At 37.9% G+C, this 18,233-nt stretch overlaps 1 protein-coding gene across 5 annotated transcripts in view; it reads left to right on the top strand.

Annotated features, from left to right (window-relative positions):
- The window catches only part of AFDN (afadin, adherens junction formation factor), a 113,563-nt gene that overhangs the window by 80,189 nt on the left and 15,141 nt on the right, over positions 1-18,233 (top strand). For all 5 annotated transcript variants that reach the window (XM_057406954.1, XM_057406951.1, XM_057406952.1 and 2 more), the window contains 7 exons: positions 10,279-10,344; positions 10,505-10,578; positions 11,100-11,218; positions 12,262-12,456; positions 12,706-12,797; positions 13,237-13,425; positions 16,144-17,166. In XM_057406954.1, the coding sequence (XP_057262937.1) occupies positions 10,279-10,344; positions 10,505-10,578; positions 11,100-11,218; positions 12,262-12,456; positions 12,706-12,797; positions 13,237-13,425; positions 16,144-17,166 (1,758 nt within the window). The remainder of the gene's footprint in view (positions 1-10,278; positions 10,345-10,504; positions 10,579-11,099; positions 11,219-12,261; positions 12,457-12,705; positions 12,798-13,236; positions 13,426-16,143; positions 17,167-18,233) is intronic.

Here is an 18,233-nt window from a genome sequence, read left to right on the forward strand (position 1 = left end):
CAAAATGCAGATGTATATGCCCCTGCTGGCATATAAATCAGTGTATTTTCTAGAGGGGTTTAACACCTGGTCAGATTAAATATTTTCAGAGCGCTAGCTAAAGTAGGGTGAAATGGTGATGAGGTGTTTCTTTTTTAATAAAAGCATTTCAAGCAGTGTGACATTTCGTCAATAAATACTCTGGGGAAGAGACTTTTCTAAAAGAAAGTGTGTGGCATCTTAATGTATTATTATTTGGCAAGCTTGTGTGTTTTTGAAGGTTTAATTAAATCATTCAGAGTTACTTTATTTTCTAAACTGTTGCTCATCACTTTAACAGTCAGTTTAAGGTGTTAAATTTAAGGGGGGTTTCAGGCTATTGGGAATATTACTTTTGATGTGAATTTTTTGTGCAAGTTTGTTCTACAAATATCTTGTAGGAGTTCTGTGTAGAAGGAACAGGCTTAAACATTCAGGTAGAAATTTTTCTCCCTGTCCCCCCCCCCCAGTCCCCCAAGTTGATGATAACACTGGTAACAGAATATACAAATATGATTCTCTTTACTCTGTGTCTGCAAATATAAACAGTTGATGGGAATATTTTTTAACTGTTTGTTAGCTCCTTACTTGTATTCCAGGTTTTAGGATTTCTTAAGATTCAGATACCTTGGTGTCTGAAGTCTTCTTGTGTCTGTGCTTTCTAAGTATTTAAGGAAAATTTTTGCCCTTTCCTCTCAGCATAGATGAATCGAAATGTTGGGAGTAAGATGTAGAAGTTTTGTTGTGGTTTTAATCTTTGATACTAATTCACATCAGCAGTCTGAACTACTGATGTTGCCTTAACAGGCTTCTTAGACAGAACTTAAAGTAAAAATAATTGTTGTTTTGAACACAGATTTCTCAGTCTTGCAGGAGCAAGATGGTGTGCAAGTTGACAGTTTAGTCTTCACTGTGAACAAATAAGTAGCTGTGTGTTAGCAACTTGCCTGTCTCTTGTCAATTCATAACTTCTGGCGGGGTTTTTGGTTAAATTTTGGTACCCTGTAAATGTACTGTAAAACTTCGCTAATGCTTTCATATGTTGCGTAAAAACTGAAGCTTATGCCAGCACAGCGTGATTTTTCTTCTTGCTATCTGTGAAACCGCAGCTCTGCTCAAGTAGAGTATTTTTGTCTTTTTCATTTGTTTATGTTTAGCTTGATACTGCAGATGGGTGACCCAGACCCTTAATGCCTTCCAGAATGGAGTGGGGTTTGGAATTCAAGTGCCAGTTTTTCCTTGCACTAATACCTTCTGCATGCGGGCACTAGCTAGCAAGCATGAAAAAGTTATAGTGCACTTATGCTTTAGCTAGAATTCTTCTACCAGACTTCATTCAGTTCTGGCATTCAAATAACTTCCAAAATTTTGCTTACATATATGTTAATACAGCATTTTAATTTTAAAGTTTTTACTCCTGTTGATGTAGGAGGCTTTCAGAAGTGAACAATTTCTGTGTAGACTTATACCTGTTGAATAATACTGTCAGCTGGAGTAGAAATTGGGGTGTTTAATAGTACATGGCCATGTATGTACTGATACTGGATTAAGCTGTATCCATGTGAAACTGTAGAGCAGCATTATGAGGAAGACTCTGCTGGGGAGGGGGGCTGTGTTTGATTGTAAGTCATGCGCAGCTATAGAGCCAAGAGCCATATCTTCAAAGAAGTGCAGAGATGCAGGGTGGTTTATTTTCCAAAATAGATTACCTGGTATGTCTTGCCTGTAAAGCTCTATCCATAGACCTAATTAAACTGAGGCATTAGTTCAGAGTTGCCTTAGCAGGGAAGAGCATCACAGAACCTGTGATTGATACAATTTGTAGGTTCATATGTAACTCTGAATAGCCCTTAGCATGTCACTGCTCATAGAGTATTTATAGCAAATGTATGTTAAAAAAGTTGACTCTTGTTTGGGGAAGTAGAGCTCAAGCAGTGTATTTTCCTTGAGCTCAAACCCAGGTTTTTCCTTTAAAACAAGAGAGAAACAAATGAGAAAACAGGCTTGTTTATTTAGTTTCTTTAGTTAAAAATGAAGAGTGCTTTTATGCATTTGTAGAATATCATATGAATCTGAAGTTGCAGTGTTTATATTGAAGCTTCCTTTTCAGAAAGATTAAGAAAGACTAATAAAACTTCAGTCTTTTATGAATGTTGCATATTAATCATTTCCCCTTTACTTGCCACTTTTCATATTTCATGAGAGCAGGAGTTAGGTAGGAACTGTTGAATACTTGATTCCAGTCTCAGAATGAGACTTCAGGCCAGTTGCTTTAGCTAGTTTGTTTAGTTGCTTTGTTTTTTGTAGAATGGAGACCATCTTTTAGAAGCACACAGTTTCCAGAGTGTGAGAGAAATCACATGGTTAACAAATATATATACTTCAGTTCAGCACACAGCCACAGCTATTTTCTGTCAGCATGCCTGCTTTCCGTGTTAATCTAATTGCCTTATTGAGGTTTCTGAATACCATGATTTGATAAAATAACCCAACAAATGAAAACCAAAAATCAGTGCTATTTCAGGGAGCCCATTACAGAACATCCTGGTTTCTTTGGTCTTTTTATCTCCTGGGAGAAGCACGCTTTAGTAAGATCAAGAACATGTTATTAACTTGCTTACTTTGTGTGTAGGTCAATTTTGATTGCAAACATCTTTCTATTAAAAAAAAATAAAAATTAACAGGTAAATCTAGTTCCTTTAAAGAGAAGAACAGAACTTTTCAGTCTTCTTTTGGGACTATTTATAAATAGAGCTTCTGGATACATTAGATGTAAAGCTTCTAAGTTGTCAGATGCTACAGTCCTATGGTCCTGTACTGTGTGCAATCTAGCTTTTTTTATCCTCTAAATAGTAAGGCACTTGTTTTTCATCTATTTTTCCACTTAAAGGGGAATTGGTCATAGATGTTAAATGTTTCTTTACCAGTGAATAATGCTGATGGTCAGCGAAGTTTGAATCTCCGCCTGTTTTAATTGGATGTGTTTTGCGCAATACTGACTGCACTGCCTCCATCTCCAAAAAAGTTCTGTGTTTTCCTCCACCACCATGGAGGAGGATTTGTGAGGGGAAAGCTGAAGTTTACATATGTGGAGCATGGGTCACTTCTAAATTCCTTTTAAGTCAGGGTACAACGTGACTCAGAGCAGCTGTAGCCACAACTAACAGACCATTTTTACATACGGTAGGCTGGTTCACCTCATTTATATACGGAAATTATATGGGGCATGCTAGGAAGTATTTTGTCTAACAGTGACAGATTTCCACAGTTTCTGTATTGGTCTCAAGTCATCTGAGTCCTCTGACAAAATGGGGGGGGGGGGCATTTCTTATCTGCAAGTCCAGAGAAGTTTGCCCTCGTTGGAGGTGGGACCAGTACCTACAAAGTTGTCCTTTCTTATTCCTCAGAGCTGACAGCAAGTAGCTTAATGAGATGTAGATGTAGTATGTTCAGTACGTGCAGTAGGTAAATATGTATTCATCCAGATACAACCTAAAAAAAATGGATGCAGCTTCAGGGAATGTGAGTGTTTGGGTGACCAGAAACCATTCGGGTTTGCCTCTTAGACAGTACATTTGTAAACCGACTGCATAGTTTAGTAAACTGATATTCTTTAAAATACTTACAAGCTTGGGTTATGTAAATGCTTCTAGACTAATTACTTGCCAGGGAGGTCAGACTGAGACTTGATTCTGTTGCATAAACTTGCCTTTAAGGATGTTTATAAGAACTTAGAGATCTTCTGTGTCAACTTAAAAGTCTGGAATCAGAGAATTAGATAAAAATCAGTGAATTCTACTCTGGGCGTAGGCAGATAAAAGATTTCAGGCCTTATAGCTGGTATCAGGCTTGATAGCTACATTTGTGTCTTAATGTTTTTGTAGGCGTTTTAGTTGCAGGGTGGATTCATTCTGGTTTTGAACTGTTTCATTTTTATACAGTACAACAGAAGCGTAACAAAAAAAGAGTGCTGAGACACTGGAAAAGGCTGCACAGGGAACCTGTGGCTGCCCCCTCCCTGGCAGTGTTCAAGGCCAGATTGGACAGGGCTTGAAGCCACCTGGTCTAGTGGAAGGTGCCCCTGCCTGTGGTAGAGGATTGGAACTACACTGAGCTTTAAGGTCCCTTCCAGCCCAAACCATTCTATGATTCTATGACTGACTTGGGTAAACAGTGCAATCCTTGAAATGTAATGAGAGATACCAGATCCTAATAATTCAACAAGTTGTATTTGCTTATGCTTATACATAGATGCGTATGTGATATCTACGTTATTAAAATGAAGTATTTTTAAATGGTTGAGTATTTGGGCAAAATCCAAGAAAGTCCTGAAAATATTTTAAAAGAATCTCTGATGGTTTATGTGAACCGGAGTGTTTTGCCATGTAGTCTTGGCCTCTGAAGCTGCTTAAATTGGAATGTTACTTTGAACAGGTTTGTAACCATGACACTTTCTTGTGGATTCAGTCAAACTATAACTAGACAGTGAAGATATCTTCACTTTCGGACTGCTCTTTCTTGTTGCTGTTTATGTGAAGCTTGAAAACATTTAAATGTTCATGTATTTAAGACCGAAATCTTTGGTACTGAAAGTTCATTGGGAACTTTTTTGCATTTTACGTAAAGTACTTTTTGATACGTGTAATGTATTTTTAAAAAATGTTATTGAAGTGTATTCCTTTCTTTAATTAAATGTGATTCTGCCAGTCTTTACTGGAAGCTGTTCCTTGCTCCAGTTTTATTGCAGTGATAAACAAAGTATGGGAAGCTAAGCAGGTATGGACAAGTGATGGTTTAGAACAAGTAATGACAAGACTTTCCTGTTAACTGGCAGGAGCGTTACCAGTTTGGGTAGGTGCTGTACCTACAGATATGTTTTGCAGAGGCATAGTTTTTCCTTAATTACTTAATACTAGATCTTGCTGTTGTTCCTAACAGCTGGAAAGATGTTTTTGTAATAGTTTTCATAGTTTTAATTCTAATTATAGGTAGTGACAGAACTAGGTAATCCTACAGATCTAAAACTTACAAGAATATGACTAACCTCACAGAAAGTACATCTAGTTCGTGATCCACCTAAGCTAGTTGCGGAGCATGATGTTTGAGTAGCATAATGTTTGAGGATGGGAATAGCTTAATTGTTCAGAGGTTATAACCTCATCAACAGATAGACTTTCGTTCCTACTCTGATACCTTTAGATTGGGGTACTGGTAGGGCTGCATGGTGTCTCAGCACCTCCAGCCCATCACTTTGTGACAGGTCCTCACGTGGTGTGGCGTGGCATAGCATTGGTGGCTTACCTGGGAACCCAGCAGTGTGTTGATGCTCACCGGATGAATTTACCTGTTGTTTCCACCATGCAGTTACAGCTGCTTGTGCTGGCAAATACCAAATGGAAGGGAGGAGAAGGCGGCATTTTTTCTGCCTGCTCTTAATGCTTCCATGGTGATTGAGTCACCAGCTTGTGGGCCAGCTGCAATGCTGCCATTAGGAAGACTGTATCTGATGATCCTGTTATTCAAACTGCTACTTTATCTACAGTTGTGCTATATGGCATGTTCTGATTTTATGGCTGATATAATTTATGTGAGCCAAAGTTTCCTCTGTTACTGACAAGGAAGTCTTGAGTTATAGATCTTGTGACATAGCAATAAAATATGTTCTCCTCCTGTCATTTTTGATAATTCACCACTACTGTGGTCTTGCACATCCTCAATTTTATATACTTCTGGTGTAGAAGTAATTGCTTCTTTTTTTCAGATCACTGTAGTTTATCTGCTTCTTGTCTTCATTGGTCTGACTACTCCATAGAAGTAGCTGTAATTTTTTTTTCTTTTAATGCTACCTCTTCTACAGTAACTTTTAAAGTGAATGCCGTATTTTGAGCTCAATCCTGTTAGAGCAAGGAGAGGCTTGCAAAAGAACTCTTAATTGTAAAACAAGTATGGACTACTGCACACTGATGCGTTGCTTGATAGATGGCCCAGATGATAAGCGGATGTGATGGAAAGTGACTAGTTTCTTGTTAGGCTGTCTCAAAAGCTAAGGTTAGATTGTTAATATCCAACTCATTCCTTTGCCTTATTTAGCATCTAAAAATCTTGTAGTCAAGCAGAGAATTGTGCCGAACTTAAAAGGGGCAAACAGTTTTGGGTGTTTTCTAGTTGGCTGTGTGAATATGAGAAAATGTGCTGTAGGTTCCGGTATGTTAACTGGGGCAGGGAATAAGCCATCATTTCATACTGCCTACATTCTTGCTTTCCACAGTCATCTAACTTCTCTACAGTTCCATTCTTCTGTTTGGATTAACAGCTTTGCAAATACATATACTTTTGGTATTCAGAATTGGAGAAAATAAAGTGAGTGAAAAGAATGTCTACCATGTTTTGTTACTGATACACACGTCATTGTTCTGTCTTGTTTACAATAGTTTGTTATGTTGAACTTTGTTCCTTTGAAAAACAGAAGGTTAATAAGCAGTTTACGAAGAAACCTGTTTTATTGTAATGTTGGTACATGATGGGAGAAAAATCCACGTGCTTTGTATGAGAGTTTTGCTTACTTTGGAGATCAGTATGTGTGTCTAACTACATATTAACATCCTTGTTGTGTTCTTACTTACTGTACATTTACTTCTAATGCAGTTTCTTCTCTTTCAATAGATCTTAAGAGTTTTGATTCAAACGACTATAAATCTTAGGGTAAAAGTTGGAGGAAGATGATGAGTTAACTTTGAGGATGCTTAAGTGAGAAGTCTTCCCAAGCGTGAGAGCACTGGCATGTTGATACAAACATGTTAAATGGCATGTGAATTAGGCAGAGGAGGAACTCATTTGTCCTAATAATATATGAGTAGATGTGGTAGCCGATAATGACTTTTTACATAATCTGTAGAGATTTATTTTTAAATGATTTTTTTATGCTTTCAGAATTCATTAGTTTTGTATTAAGTGAGATGACTTGGAGCTAACACATCTGCTGATAACATCTCTTAAAAAACAGGAAACGGATTGACAAACTGTATAAGCTTCATAAGAAACATCAAAGAAGAAGGGGCAAGGAATAAAATGCCAGCTCTTTCAAATCATAATGAAGAATTACTATACAGCTTTACAGTACAGGAACAGTTACAGCATAACTCCATCTGAGCTGGTATCCTCCAGCTGTGGGGTATTTAGCCAAAGAAAATAGCAGAAAGTACAAGATGGTTCCTCCTGGTTTCTAGCTTTCTGTAGTTGCAGAATTTCTTCCAGAGTGCGTTGTATCTGTGTGGGGTTTTTCTCTGGTGTTTTTGTTTCTGAAAGCCCTTGAAGGGCTCAACACCACCATGAATTTGTGATTTTTTTTGTCTATGCTTATACTTTGGTATCTACAGCAGTCTTGTTCCTGGCAGTTTCCCAATTTAATTATGAAATCCTATGAAAAATGTTTTGGGTGGGTTTCCTTGTTGTTGCTGTGTTTTGTTTGGTTTTGGTTTTTACTCTTTAAAATATGCTAGCTATGATGGCATGAGTAAGAAAGGTTTCTTTTTAGGCTGATTAGAAAGATGATAAATAATCCGATTTATGCCACTCGTAATATCGTAGACCTTCACTTCTTTGCTGCAAAGCTGAGGAGTCCATATCTAGTTTGTTCTCTCAAGAAATCTGTTCCTTGTTGCTGATCACCTTTGTTGCCCTCTGAGCCTCATGGTTCTGCTGGTGTCATTTTGTAATGGAGTAATCAGAATTATGAACAGTTTTCTAAATGTGAACCTTTTAAATGTGACCATGGTGGTTTCTGTTTTGTTTGTTCTTTTCTATTAGTTCTGTTGGCTTCCAGGTATTTGAGCTGGCACGCAAAGATAGCTTTGAAAAGAACTTTCTCAAGGAGTTAAAGCTAGTTTAAAAATTATTATATGGGTATTTGTGCAATTGCAAATGCTTCTCTCATCACTGTCTGCAAACCAGTGTACATATCGTGGGCATAAACAGAAGGTTTCACCTTCATTTAGTGTGTACTAACAATCATAATCAAGCTAGCATCTTTTGAAGCTAGGACTGGCTAAAAGCAGTGTCAATCCTGGGTGGCTTCAGAGGCTTCTGGTTAGTCTTGGTCTGTCTGACCACTAAGAAAAGCAGCTGTTTGGTCCCTCCAGTTACATATAACTACATGATGTATAATGTTATAACTACAAGGGTGGGTGGGTGAGTTGCTGTTGACTGTCTTGCCCTTTGGAACTGAAGGAGCTTGCCTATAGGTATGTTTAGTGGTTGGAGGCAGAGGAAGGAGCATATAAACCCAGTCATCTTAATTTTCAGTTCTCAACAAGGGAGGTGGTAATTGGTTCTGCTGACAGTGCCCTGATGGGGCCTGATCCTTTTTAAGGTTGGAGCATTACTTCACATTTGAAACAGTGAAATACATTCTCCCACCCCCCCCCCCTTATTGCTCCAGTGGTCAGCATCATGTGATCCTTCTCCAACTCTTGGTTTTCACTTGATAAATATTCTATACGGTAAATTTAGTTACATTATTGTTTGCCCTCTTTCTGGAAGATTTACAAGCATGGTGAACAACACATTCATTTAGGGCTTCTCTGAAAACTACCATTCCTTGTGAAAACTAATAACTTCCTATCCAATGCTGATCCAGTTATTCATATATAAGGACAAATTCCTTCTTATCCCATGTCACCCTCAAGTCATGAAGCATTCCTGGCTTTACAGCTTTGCCAGATCTGTCTTGGAAGAGTAGGTATTCTGGCAACTAGATCAACCCTCCCTATGCTTCTTGGTTGCTTGGGGAAGAGATTTTTGAAGGTTGATTTAATTTTTCATTGTATTTATCTGTCTGTCTTCTGACTTGTGTTTCCTCACAACTTTAACCAGTTTTTCTGGTATAAAGCTAAAAATATTCTGTAGTTACCTTGTTGTTTAAGAGTCTTTTAAAAACAAAAAAAGTAACTAAATTTTAATTGCCTTTATAGTCCTTCCATACAAAGAAAGTGTCCTTATTTCAGTTATTTTTTGCATATTTTCCCTCCTTTATTCCTGTAAGTATGGCTTAAGCAATTATTATGAAAAATGTGGACATGTAGAATGTTAATCTGGAATCATGGGACTCGAAGGAATTCCTTTTCTGTGGCTTTTGAGCAAACTTTTGGGATTAACTCAAGATATAATGAATAAAAATAGGTCTTTCACTTGCTTAGAAAACAGTGTGCAGCATTAGCTTTTGAATAATTTGGTTTTTAGTTTACTTTATTGTAACAGTGGGAGCAATTGCTGCCAAAAGAGTTCGGGAAGCTGGGTGGGGAAAGATTCAGGAAGTTGCACATTCAGTATTAAAGCAACTTGGGGGTTTATTTTAGAAAGAAACATTACATTAAAAACCGCTCTGTTGAAAACGTGGCACTCCCAAGCAACTTGCAGAGTAAAATGGTACTGTTTGCTATAGCAGATAATGAAATCACAAGTCATTGTGTTACATTGTAAGTGGCAATTTAAAGGTCTGTTGTACTAACATTTAGACTGATCTGTGTGGTGTCTTGTAAATTGGAGCATGTGGATGACGCAACAGCATGGCTTGAATAGATGCTTATGTTCTCTTGTCTTGAATGCGTTGGTTGCCTCTCAGTGAGTTCACTGTTAACAGTCCTTTCAAAGTTTAGCATAATACTTTGTGGCAGATGTTTTATGAACAAAATTGCATGGTTTTGCATAAACTTAAATATCTGTCAACTCTAGAAGACTTAGTAAATATAATATCTACTTGTTTATTATAAAGCTGGCAGCACTGTTCCTTTACAGTAGCTTCTATACAGTCCTTTTACAAGTCAATGTAAAAAGCATTTCTAATTATTCTAATTGTAATCTGCAATTTACCTTGTTTCATTTGGTTATTAGCAAGGGAAACTTAAGTTTTTGGAACATAATACATAGAGGTATAAAAATAATAGTGCGTGTAAAAGTGCAAATAAGTCTTATTAGAAGGGGATTGGAACAAACTTATGAAGTGTGGATTTTAGTTTATGTATTTTCTTTCTTATTCAAGCTTGCATTGAGAGTAAATATTCTTCTAATAATGCTTGCAGGCTTAATAGGTGTAACATTAAAATTTTCATTTGACTTTAAATGAATAACTCTTCTGTATAATTGTTTTTTTTTTCCAGTTTGGGGATATATAAAAGCAATTAAAACTTAGCAGTGTAAAATTCTGATTAACACTTGTGGAATGCTTAATACAAATGTAATGTATTAATGCCTCTTTCTCTGTAGGGTGCTGGTCAAGATAAACTTGGAATATATGTCAAGTCTGTTGTGAAGGGAGGTGCTGCAGACGTGGTTAGTAATATTCTTAAAATCAGGAGTTCAAAGGTAGAAAGATCCTTTGGAAATGCTTTCAGATTCTTTTTTTACTAGTATGTGTGAACAATTGTTTTAATTTAGACCATGTTGGCATTGATGTATTGAAAATTTTCTTCTCCCTTGAATATGTATTTAGGATGGTCGTTTGGCTGCAGGAGATCAGTTGCTCAGTGTTGACGGTCGAAGTTTGGTGGGCCTGTCCCAGGAAAGGTACGGAATGCTTTCCTTGGGTGTCTTTACATGAAAAAAATGCCAGAGAAATAATTTATTCCAAAGGGATGGGGTTTTTTTTTTTGTATTTGGTTCTGTTTTGTTTTTTATTTTTTAATGTTAGGCTTTTTATAACTACTACTTTGTGAAATATTTTCCATATATGATACCGTTACCTATCTAGAAGAGATATATTGCATGTTTGGGCTTTAGTTTTAAGCAAACTTTATTTAGCTCTGATTTTAAATATTGTGGCTTCTGACCTTAATTGTAGAAATTGGGAATAGTACTTGCTTGTAGTTGTTGTCTGCTTAATAAGCTTATCTTCCAGTCAACATCTTCTAATTTTTTTCAAAGTGACTTTAATATTAATCAGAAAAAGTGTGTTTTGTCAAACAAAAGATTACTAGAATAAATGTGAATAATCATGACATACAAACTGGTAGTAAGAAAAACTAAGTAATACTAGCCTAAGTAAGCCTAATTTTATTTTGTTTTGTTTGCTTTGGCTTTTATTGCAGGGCAGCAGAACTTATGACTAGGACAGGTTCTGTAGTAACATTAGAAGTAGCAAAACAAGGAGCAATATACCATGGTCTTGCAACCCTGCTTAATCAGCCATCCCCAATGATGCAAAGAGGTAAAAATGATAATATTATTTATGTCAGTAGCAGGTTTATAAGTCTTAGAACACAGAAAATATAGTAAGTCACAGTAGCTTGCCAAATATCACCAAATACAAATGAGAAAAGAAACATCATTGCACAGAAAAGAGAAGAGTTTCCTTTTTTATGAAAAGTTCATCTGATTTTCAGTATTGTTTGAAATGGTGCTAGCCTAATCATGAATAAAGGCTTTGCATGTGTACCTTTTAAAAATCGCGCATTTAAACACAGTTCTAGTTTGTCCATTTTAACAAATGGAATATAATGAATACAAAGGGCATTAAGCTTCAATGGCTTTTCTTTTTTTTTTTTTTTATTCCTTTCATAAAAGCTTCTCTCGTCCTCTCAGAATATGACTTCCTTGTAACCACAAAGCGCAGTGTAATTACTAAGAGAGAAATAAATAGAAACAGAAGCCCATGGAACATGTTTCACCATTGAATTTTTTTTTACTTTTTTTTTAACTAGAAATATTGAAACATATCTTCTTAGGTTTCTGTGTCTGATAATAAGTTCTCAGATGTTTCTCCAGTGTTATATTTTATCATCCTACTTAATTGACCTAACAAAAGACATACTCAAGTCTTATGTAAAATAATGTTGTAAAGAATGTAATTTTGTGAAGGAAGATGTTTTCTACATATGGGGTAGTATTACAGTGTAGAGAAGAATGGGTTAAAAGAATAAATCCTTATTATCAGAGTTTACACCATCCCAGCTGCCATATGCCTCCGAGAGTCAGCAAGAGACTGCTCAGTAAAGCACATTTGGCTTTTCCAAATATTGTTGTACCTTTTCAAAAGCTCTTTTGAAGCATGCAAATCGAAGGAATCCCATATAGTTGGTACAAGAGTAGGATTGTATATCTGAAGAATTAAAGATTTTAAAATCTAGCATTTGCTTTGCTGGAAACTCATTTTTAATTATAAATGCAAGATAGCTCCGGTTTGGAAAAGAATATTCTAGACAGTAGTTAATGTAAAGTGAAAGGGGGAAAATACATATCCAACTATTACAGTTTCTGACCGCCGTGGCTCAGGTAAACCTCGACCAAAGAGTGAAGGTTTTGAGCTGTACAACAACTCCACTCAAAATGGGTCACCTGAGAGCCCTCAGCTGCCATGGACGGAGTACAGTGAACCAAAGAAGCTGCCAGGGGATGATAGGTTAATGAAGAACAGAGCCGATCATCGCTCCAGTCCCAATGTAGCAAGTAAGTAAGGTTATGCTTCTTTAAGGGGAGATGCCTCCTCCACTAGTTTTAGAGGGTGTTGAATTGAAAAAAGGAGTTACTGTTTTTAAGAATGGATTAAGATGCCAATGTAATAGTAACATTTGCAGCAAGCCTCTTGTTAAAACTATTCAGAGGAAAAATCATAGTTATTTTGTGAATAATACTATTTTATTAAGTTATGTAAATCATCATTTAGTCATATAAATGCTTCCTTTAACTTTCCAACAGATCAGCCTCCAAGCCCTGGGGGAAAGAATGCTTATGCATCTGGAACTACCACCAAAATAACCTCGGTCTCCACTGGAAATCTTTGTACAGAGGTCAGAAGTGGCAAGCAAAATGTTGGCTATTAAACTTTCCTTGACTATCAATAGCGTCAGTGTGCTTTAGTCAAACCAGCATCTCGCTTAACTATTTGAACATAATGCTGGTGTTAGTGACTGGGTGGGAGTTTTGCTTATTACTGCTTATGAAAGACTGAAGCAGCTTTGATTACATTAAGTCTTGTTCATGAAGTTGTTCTTGTGGTTTCTTAGGTTTGTACAACATTCTGTACTTGTTTTCAGATCATAAAAACATGACTCATAACCACAACTGTATTTGATACTAGACAACCTCTTTATCTCCTGCTCCTGACGAGTAATGTTCTTAGGAGCCAAAACAAAAAAAAACATTTGGAAAATGCATGTTTAGAACAATATTCTGTGCTGATCTGTTTGATGAGAAACTTGTACCTTACGTTCTTTCTACCTTTTTCAGGAGCAGACTCTGCCCCCACGACCTGAAGCTTATCCCATCCCAACACAGACATATACTAGGGAATATTTCACATTCCCAGCTTCAAAGTCCCAGGATCGAATGGGTCCAGCTCCGAGCCAGTGGCCAAGTTACGAAGAAAAACCACAGGTCCAGGCAGAAAGTAATCATTCGATCAATAGTACAATGCAGGTGAGAAGTAACTTCTTTCAGTATGAGAGAAAAGCAGAAACAAAATGCTTTCCTTCCACTCCCAGGCTGCTGGAGATGTTTTTGCAGAACACTAAACTCTCTGTAATCTCTGACAAACTACCACACAGGGGAGTGCAGGAGAACAGCAGTTACACTTTTGCGAAGATTGGCTTAGGTTCAGAAACCCTACTCTTTTCCCTCTCTGCTTCCCATAGAATTTATGTTACCATGTTCTGCAGACCTTCTTATCTGGGATGTTTTAATCCCCTGTTAGAGATAATGGGGTGTAGGCTGTAGTAGGGTTTGTCTTGTAAAATGCTTTGTGGTTTTCTGAAAAGCAAAATAAATCTTTCATTCTTCCAAGAAGGTTTATGTGGAAAAATCTCTTTGCCTGCGGGATGCGTGGTTTAAGTGACAAAGCAAGGTGTTAAAAATTAAATAAATGGGTACTTTGAGATCTATCCAGGGTTTTCACTGAAGCACATTCCTCACTCTCAGTTAAAAAATACATCCAAGTTGCATTTGTTATCAACGTGCAGATGCATCTTGACCGGAAATGCATTTACCCCACTGTACCTTTATAATTTAAAAAAATAATGTTGTTCTGCTCTTTGTAAATGAAGACTTTACTCAAATCCACATGGGAAATTAAATCCAGATCTACTAAATCCAGTCACTGAATCATCCTTTTCTCTAACCTGCCAGAGACTTAAAAATGTAGAGAAAAAAAAATATTATTCTTACTATTTTTTTTTATTTTATTTCTTCTTAATTTGGGATAAAAGCAGAGCCTTGCAGCAGGCTCAGTATTTTGGAAAAGCAAAGACATGTAAATTGTCTTGAGATTGTCAAAGACATAAAGTAAGGATTGGGTATTGATTCCTCATGTGTGTTTTGGCAAGTGAATTCAGTCAAAAGCCAGTTGAACAAAAGCTTAGTGCTTTTTTTTTTTTTTTTTTCTGGTGTTAGAGATCATAGAATCAATAGATATAAAATCCTAATTATTTCAGCTGTTATGACAATAGATGTTACACCCGAGGTAAGATCTTAATTTTGATGGAGAATGCTACAAGTTAAATAACCGTGGCAAAAAGCTATGGAAATATTTTGATGAATTTTCGTGCTTAACTCCTTCACATTTTGTGATTTGGTATCACCTAACCTTATCCGCGTAGTTAGTGTCTAGGCATTTCTGCCAGTGATGGGACAGGGGGAGGCTGATACCTGCAGAGAATGGTTCCTACCCATTTGTCTTAATGGGATGAAGGCATTTCTGCCAGTGATGGGACAGGGGGAGGCTAATACCTGCAGAGAATGGGATGAACAGCTGTGTGGTCGTGCATCTCTCCCCTGCTTAAGAAAAGCTTAAGTGAGTAGCTTAAATGAGGTGGGTAAAACTGTTGAGATGAGCCCCATCTGTTAAAGCTGTTGACAGATACTGAATTTGAGCTGTTGTCTTGTGGCTGAATGCAGAACTTGAAAGTGTTTTCATAGAGCGAATGTCTAGAAGCTTTAGCTCCTTATAAGCATTGAAAGTGTACAGTTTTCCTTGCCATACAATAGTTCCTTTACGTTGAAAATTAGAGAAAAACAGACTTTAAAAAAAGATTATAAAAATACCCTTTTCATCTTTACAGCAAGAACTGGGCTTATAAAAAAAGCTGCCACAAGCAACTGGCTGTGAAATGAAATGCCTGTTTTCTGTTCTGCAGGCATTAGCAAACTGTTCGGCTAGGTGCATCCTTACAGCAAATCTAACACAAATAGCTGTGTGTTCAGCTCTGCTGGACTAATAGAGCATGAAAAATACACTTGTTCATCTCAAAGGAGGCATTCTTTAGAGGTCATGCTTAAGGTCATTGATGGAGGAAAAAGAAGAGTTTGCTTTGTTAGTCTTCTCTCAGTTGTTGATAATTGGTACATTGTTATTGAGTGTTTAGTAAATGCCTAACATTCGAAGTATGAGTATGTACTTCAAGAAAACCATTAACAGATTTGATAAACCTGATTTTTGGTATTCCTTTAGAGGTGGTTGTACAGTGCAGTGAGACCCTGAGCTTGTATAAAGAAAAAAAACCTTGGTGTTTGTTGCACTAAAATAGGGACAAAAAGTGCAGACCATGCCCCAAGAATAGGTAAAATTACACCCAACTGTGGAGATGCCATACTTGTGAATGGTGCTGAAGTAACAAGAGCTTCCCAAGGGTCATCTAGCCTGCTGATGGAGGAGAGTGAGCAGAGATTCCCTTGTCTCTCCCTCAGCAGCCTTTCTGTTTGCCTTCCCAATAACAAAAATGTTCAGTCAAGCACGCTGAAGCCTGAATGGCAGAGCTGGTAAAGCTGGAGCTTACTGTTTGGGCTGCCAGGACTCCCATACTCCCATACTCATATGTGGGGGAAGGGGTGTCAGTTATAGTCCTGAGAAATTGTGTGAGCTGTGGAGGTTTTCAGCTTAAACTCAGTCCTGTGTTCAGTCTTCCTCCCAGTCTGGGTTTCCAGGCATTTCAGAGGTTGGTACATCTTCCATCACTTGAACGAGTTAAAAAGAGTGAGAAGAACATTTTATTGTAGGTTTTGGGATTCTTACTAAGCATGGAAATGCTGAAATTCACTAAAAGTAATTACCATCAGTAATAAGAATGTGGTTTGTGAGCCATTTTCAAATATGGTTTCATATAGATGGAATATGAAATACATGCCTTGTTTAATTTTTTCCAGCGTGTAGCTCGTTCCCAGGAAGAACTCCGAGATAAAGTTTTCCAGCCAGAGAAGAATCGTTTGGAAGTTGTTATACGGAAGGATGTAGAGTACATCGATCGGAAGTCAGACAGCGATCAGTGGATGAATTCATCTGTGGATTCTAGCACATCTAGCCAAGAACACCTGAATCATTTAGCCAAACCAGTCTCTCCTGGTTCTTGCTTAACTAAAAGTGGACCTGGCCGTTGGAAAACTCCAGCCAGTAGCCAGCCAACTCCAGTGGCCATTTCCCAGCCCATCAGAACAGATCTTCCCCCTCCACCACCGCCTCCTCCAGTGCATTATGCATCTGAATTTGATGAACTACAAATGGATTTGCCTCTGCCTCCCCCTCCTCCTCCAAATCAGATAGGAGCACAAGCATCCTCTCAGGTAGCTGCTGCTGAGCGTAAAAAAAGAGAAGAGCATCAGAGGTGGTATGAAAAGGAAAAGGCACGTTTGGAAGAAGAGCGAGAAAGGAAACGTCGTGAGCAGGAGAGAAAACTGGGCCAAATGCGTTCTCAGCCACTAATTCCTGCTCAGCCGGTGGTTCCTCCGGTTTCCCTTCAGCAAGTGAAATCAGAAAAACCGTCAACTTTGCAGAGGCCTCAAGAAACAGTCATTCGAGAGCTGCAACCCCAACAGCAGCCTCGGACTATAGAGCGGAGAGATCTGCAGTACATCACTATTAGTAAAGAAGAACTGTCCTCTAGTGACAGCCTCTCTCCTGATCCCTGGAAACGGGATGCTAAGGAGAAGCTGGAGAAGCAGCAACAGATGCACATTGTGGACATGCTGAGTAAAGAGATTCAGGAACTTCAGAACAAGCCTGATCGTACAGCAGAAGAAAATGACCGTCTCCGCAAGCTCATGCTTGAGTGGCAGTTCCAAAAGCGACTTCAGGAATCAAAGCAAAAGGATGAAGATGATGATGAAGAGGAGGATGATGACGTGGATACTATGCTCATCATGCAGCGACTGGAGGCAGAAAGAAGAGCAAGGGTAAAAAGGGATAATTTTTTCTAGACAAAAGTATTGTAAATCTGTATCTTGGTTGGTTCTTTGGCTTTGAGTATTTTGATGTTCTTACAGGGTAAAGGAGGATGAAGCTTTCTTAAATACCTTGAATTTTAATATTGCTAACTTACAGTGGCTTCACCAGTTAACTGATGTATTATGAAAGTATCATAGCTACTTGTTAGGTTAGCAGTTGAATTTACTTTTCTGCTTGTGGGGAAAGAAACTCCCTTTGGATAAAGGGATTTTGCCATGTACCTGGACTAGGATTAGAAGGTTAAATATAGCAGGATTTTGCTTACATGAAGGTAAACAAAAACATTTGAAATGAAACTCTGTAAGAGAATCAGTAGTGTGATTCCCATTCCACCTCCTCCATTCCTTCTCCCCTTCTGTGTATTTACCCCTAAGAGTTCTTACTTACAGTCTCAGACCTGAACGCAGGTACTGAATGCATGCTGTTCCCAGTGAACTGAACTGAGATTACACTTGCTGGTCTGCTCCAGGTAAAGGCATATGGCAGCTGCTACCTCTGCCTTTACTACCACCTCAGTGATGACCCCAGCAGCGCTGGAGGGGAAGCATCAGGTTGAGACATGTGGTTTGGGTGTTGTAACAACTAATATACCCCGTCTAGGGCTCCAGCTCATACATACCTGGATTTTGCTTGGTGTTCAGTTTCATCAGTACTGACAAGTTTTGCTTACTTTGCCTTCAGTACTGTGAAAGCTCATAATATACATAATAAGATAACACAACTGAATAGTGTGATGGAGTTTTTATCACTCTGCTGGTGGCTGTTGTCTCAAATCTGTTGTTACTGAGAAACAATACAGGAAAACCTGTTTTTCTTTTCTAAATAACAGCATGGATACCAAAGTTACATACCAGTAGCTGTGCTTTCTCAGGCTTAAAATCTATCTCTCTAATATGCTGAGTGTCTTCTGTTTGTTTATCTTGAAGAGTTGACTCACTTCTGTGGTATGCAGTTTTTAATTCTTGAGAAATGTATGGACATGCTTATTTTGACATTCAGAAATGGTGATGGGCTT

This window comes from Pezoporus wallicus, unplaced genomic scaffold (genome assembly GCF_028554395.1).
Source record: "Pezoporus wallicus isolate ANWC-B61680 ecotype Strahan unplaced genomic scaffold, APGP_CSIRO_Pwel_v1 scaffold_6362, whole genome shotgun sequence".
Classification (NCBI taxonomy): Eukaryota; Metazoa; Chordata; class Aves; order Psittaciformes; family Psittacidae; genus Pezoporus; species Pezoporus wallicus.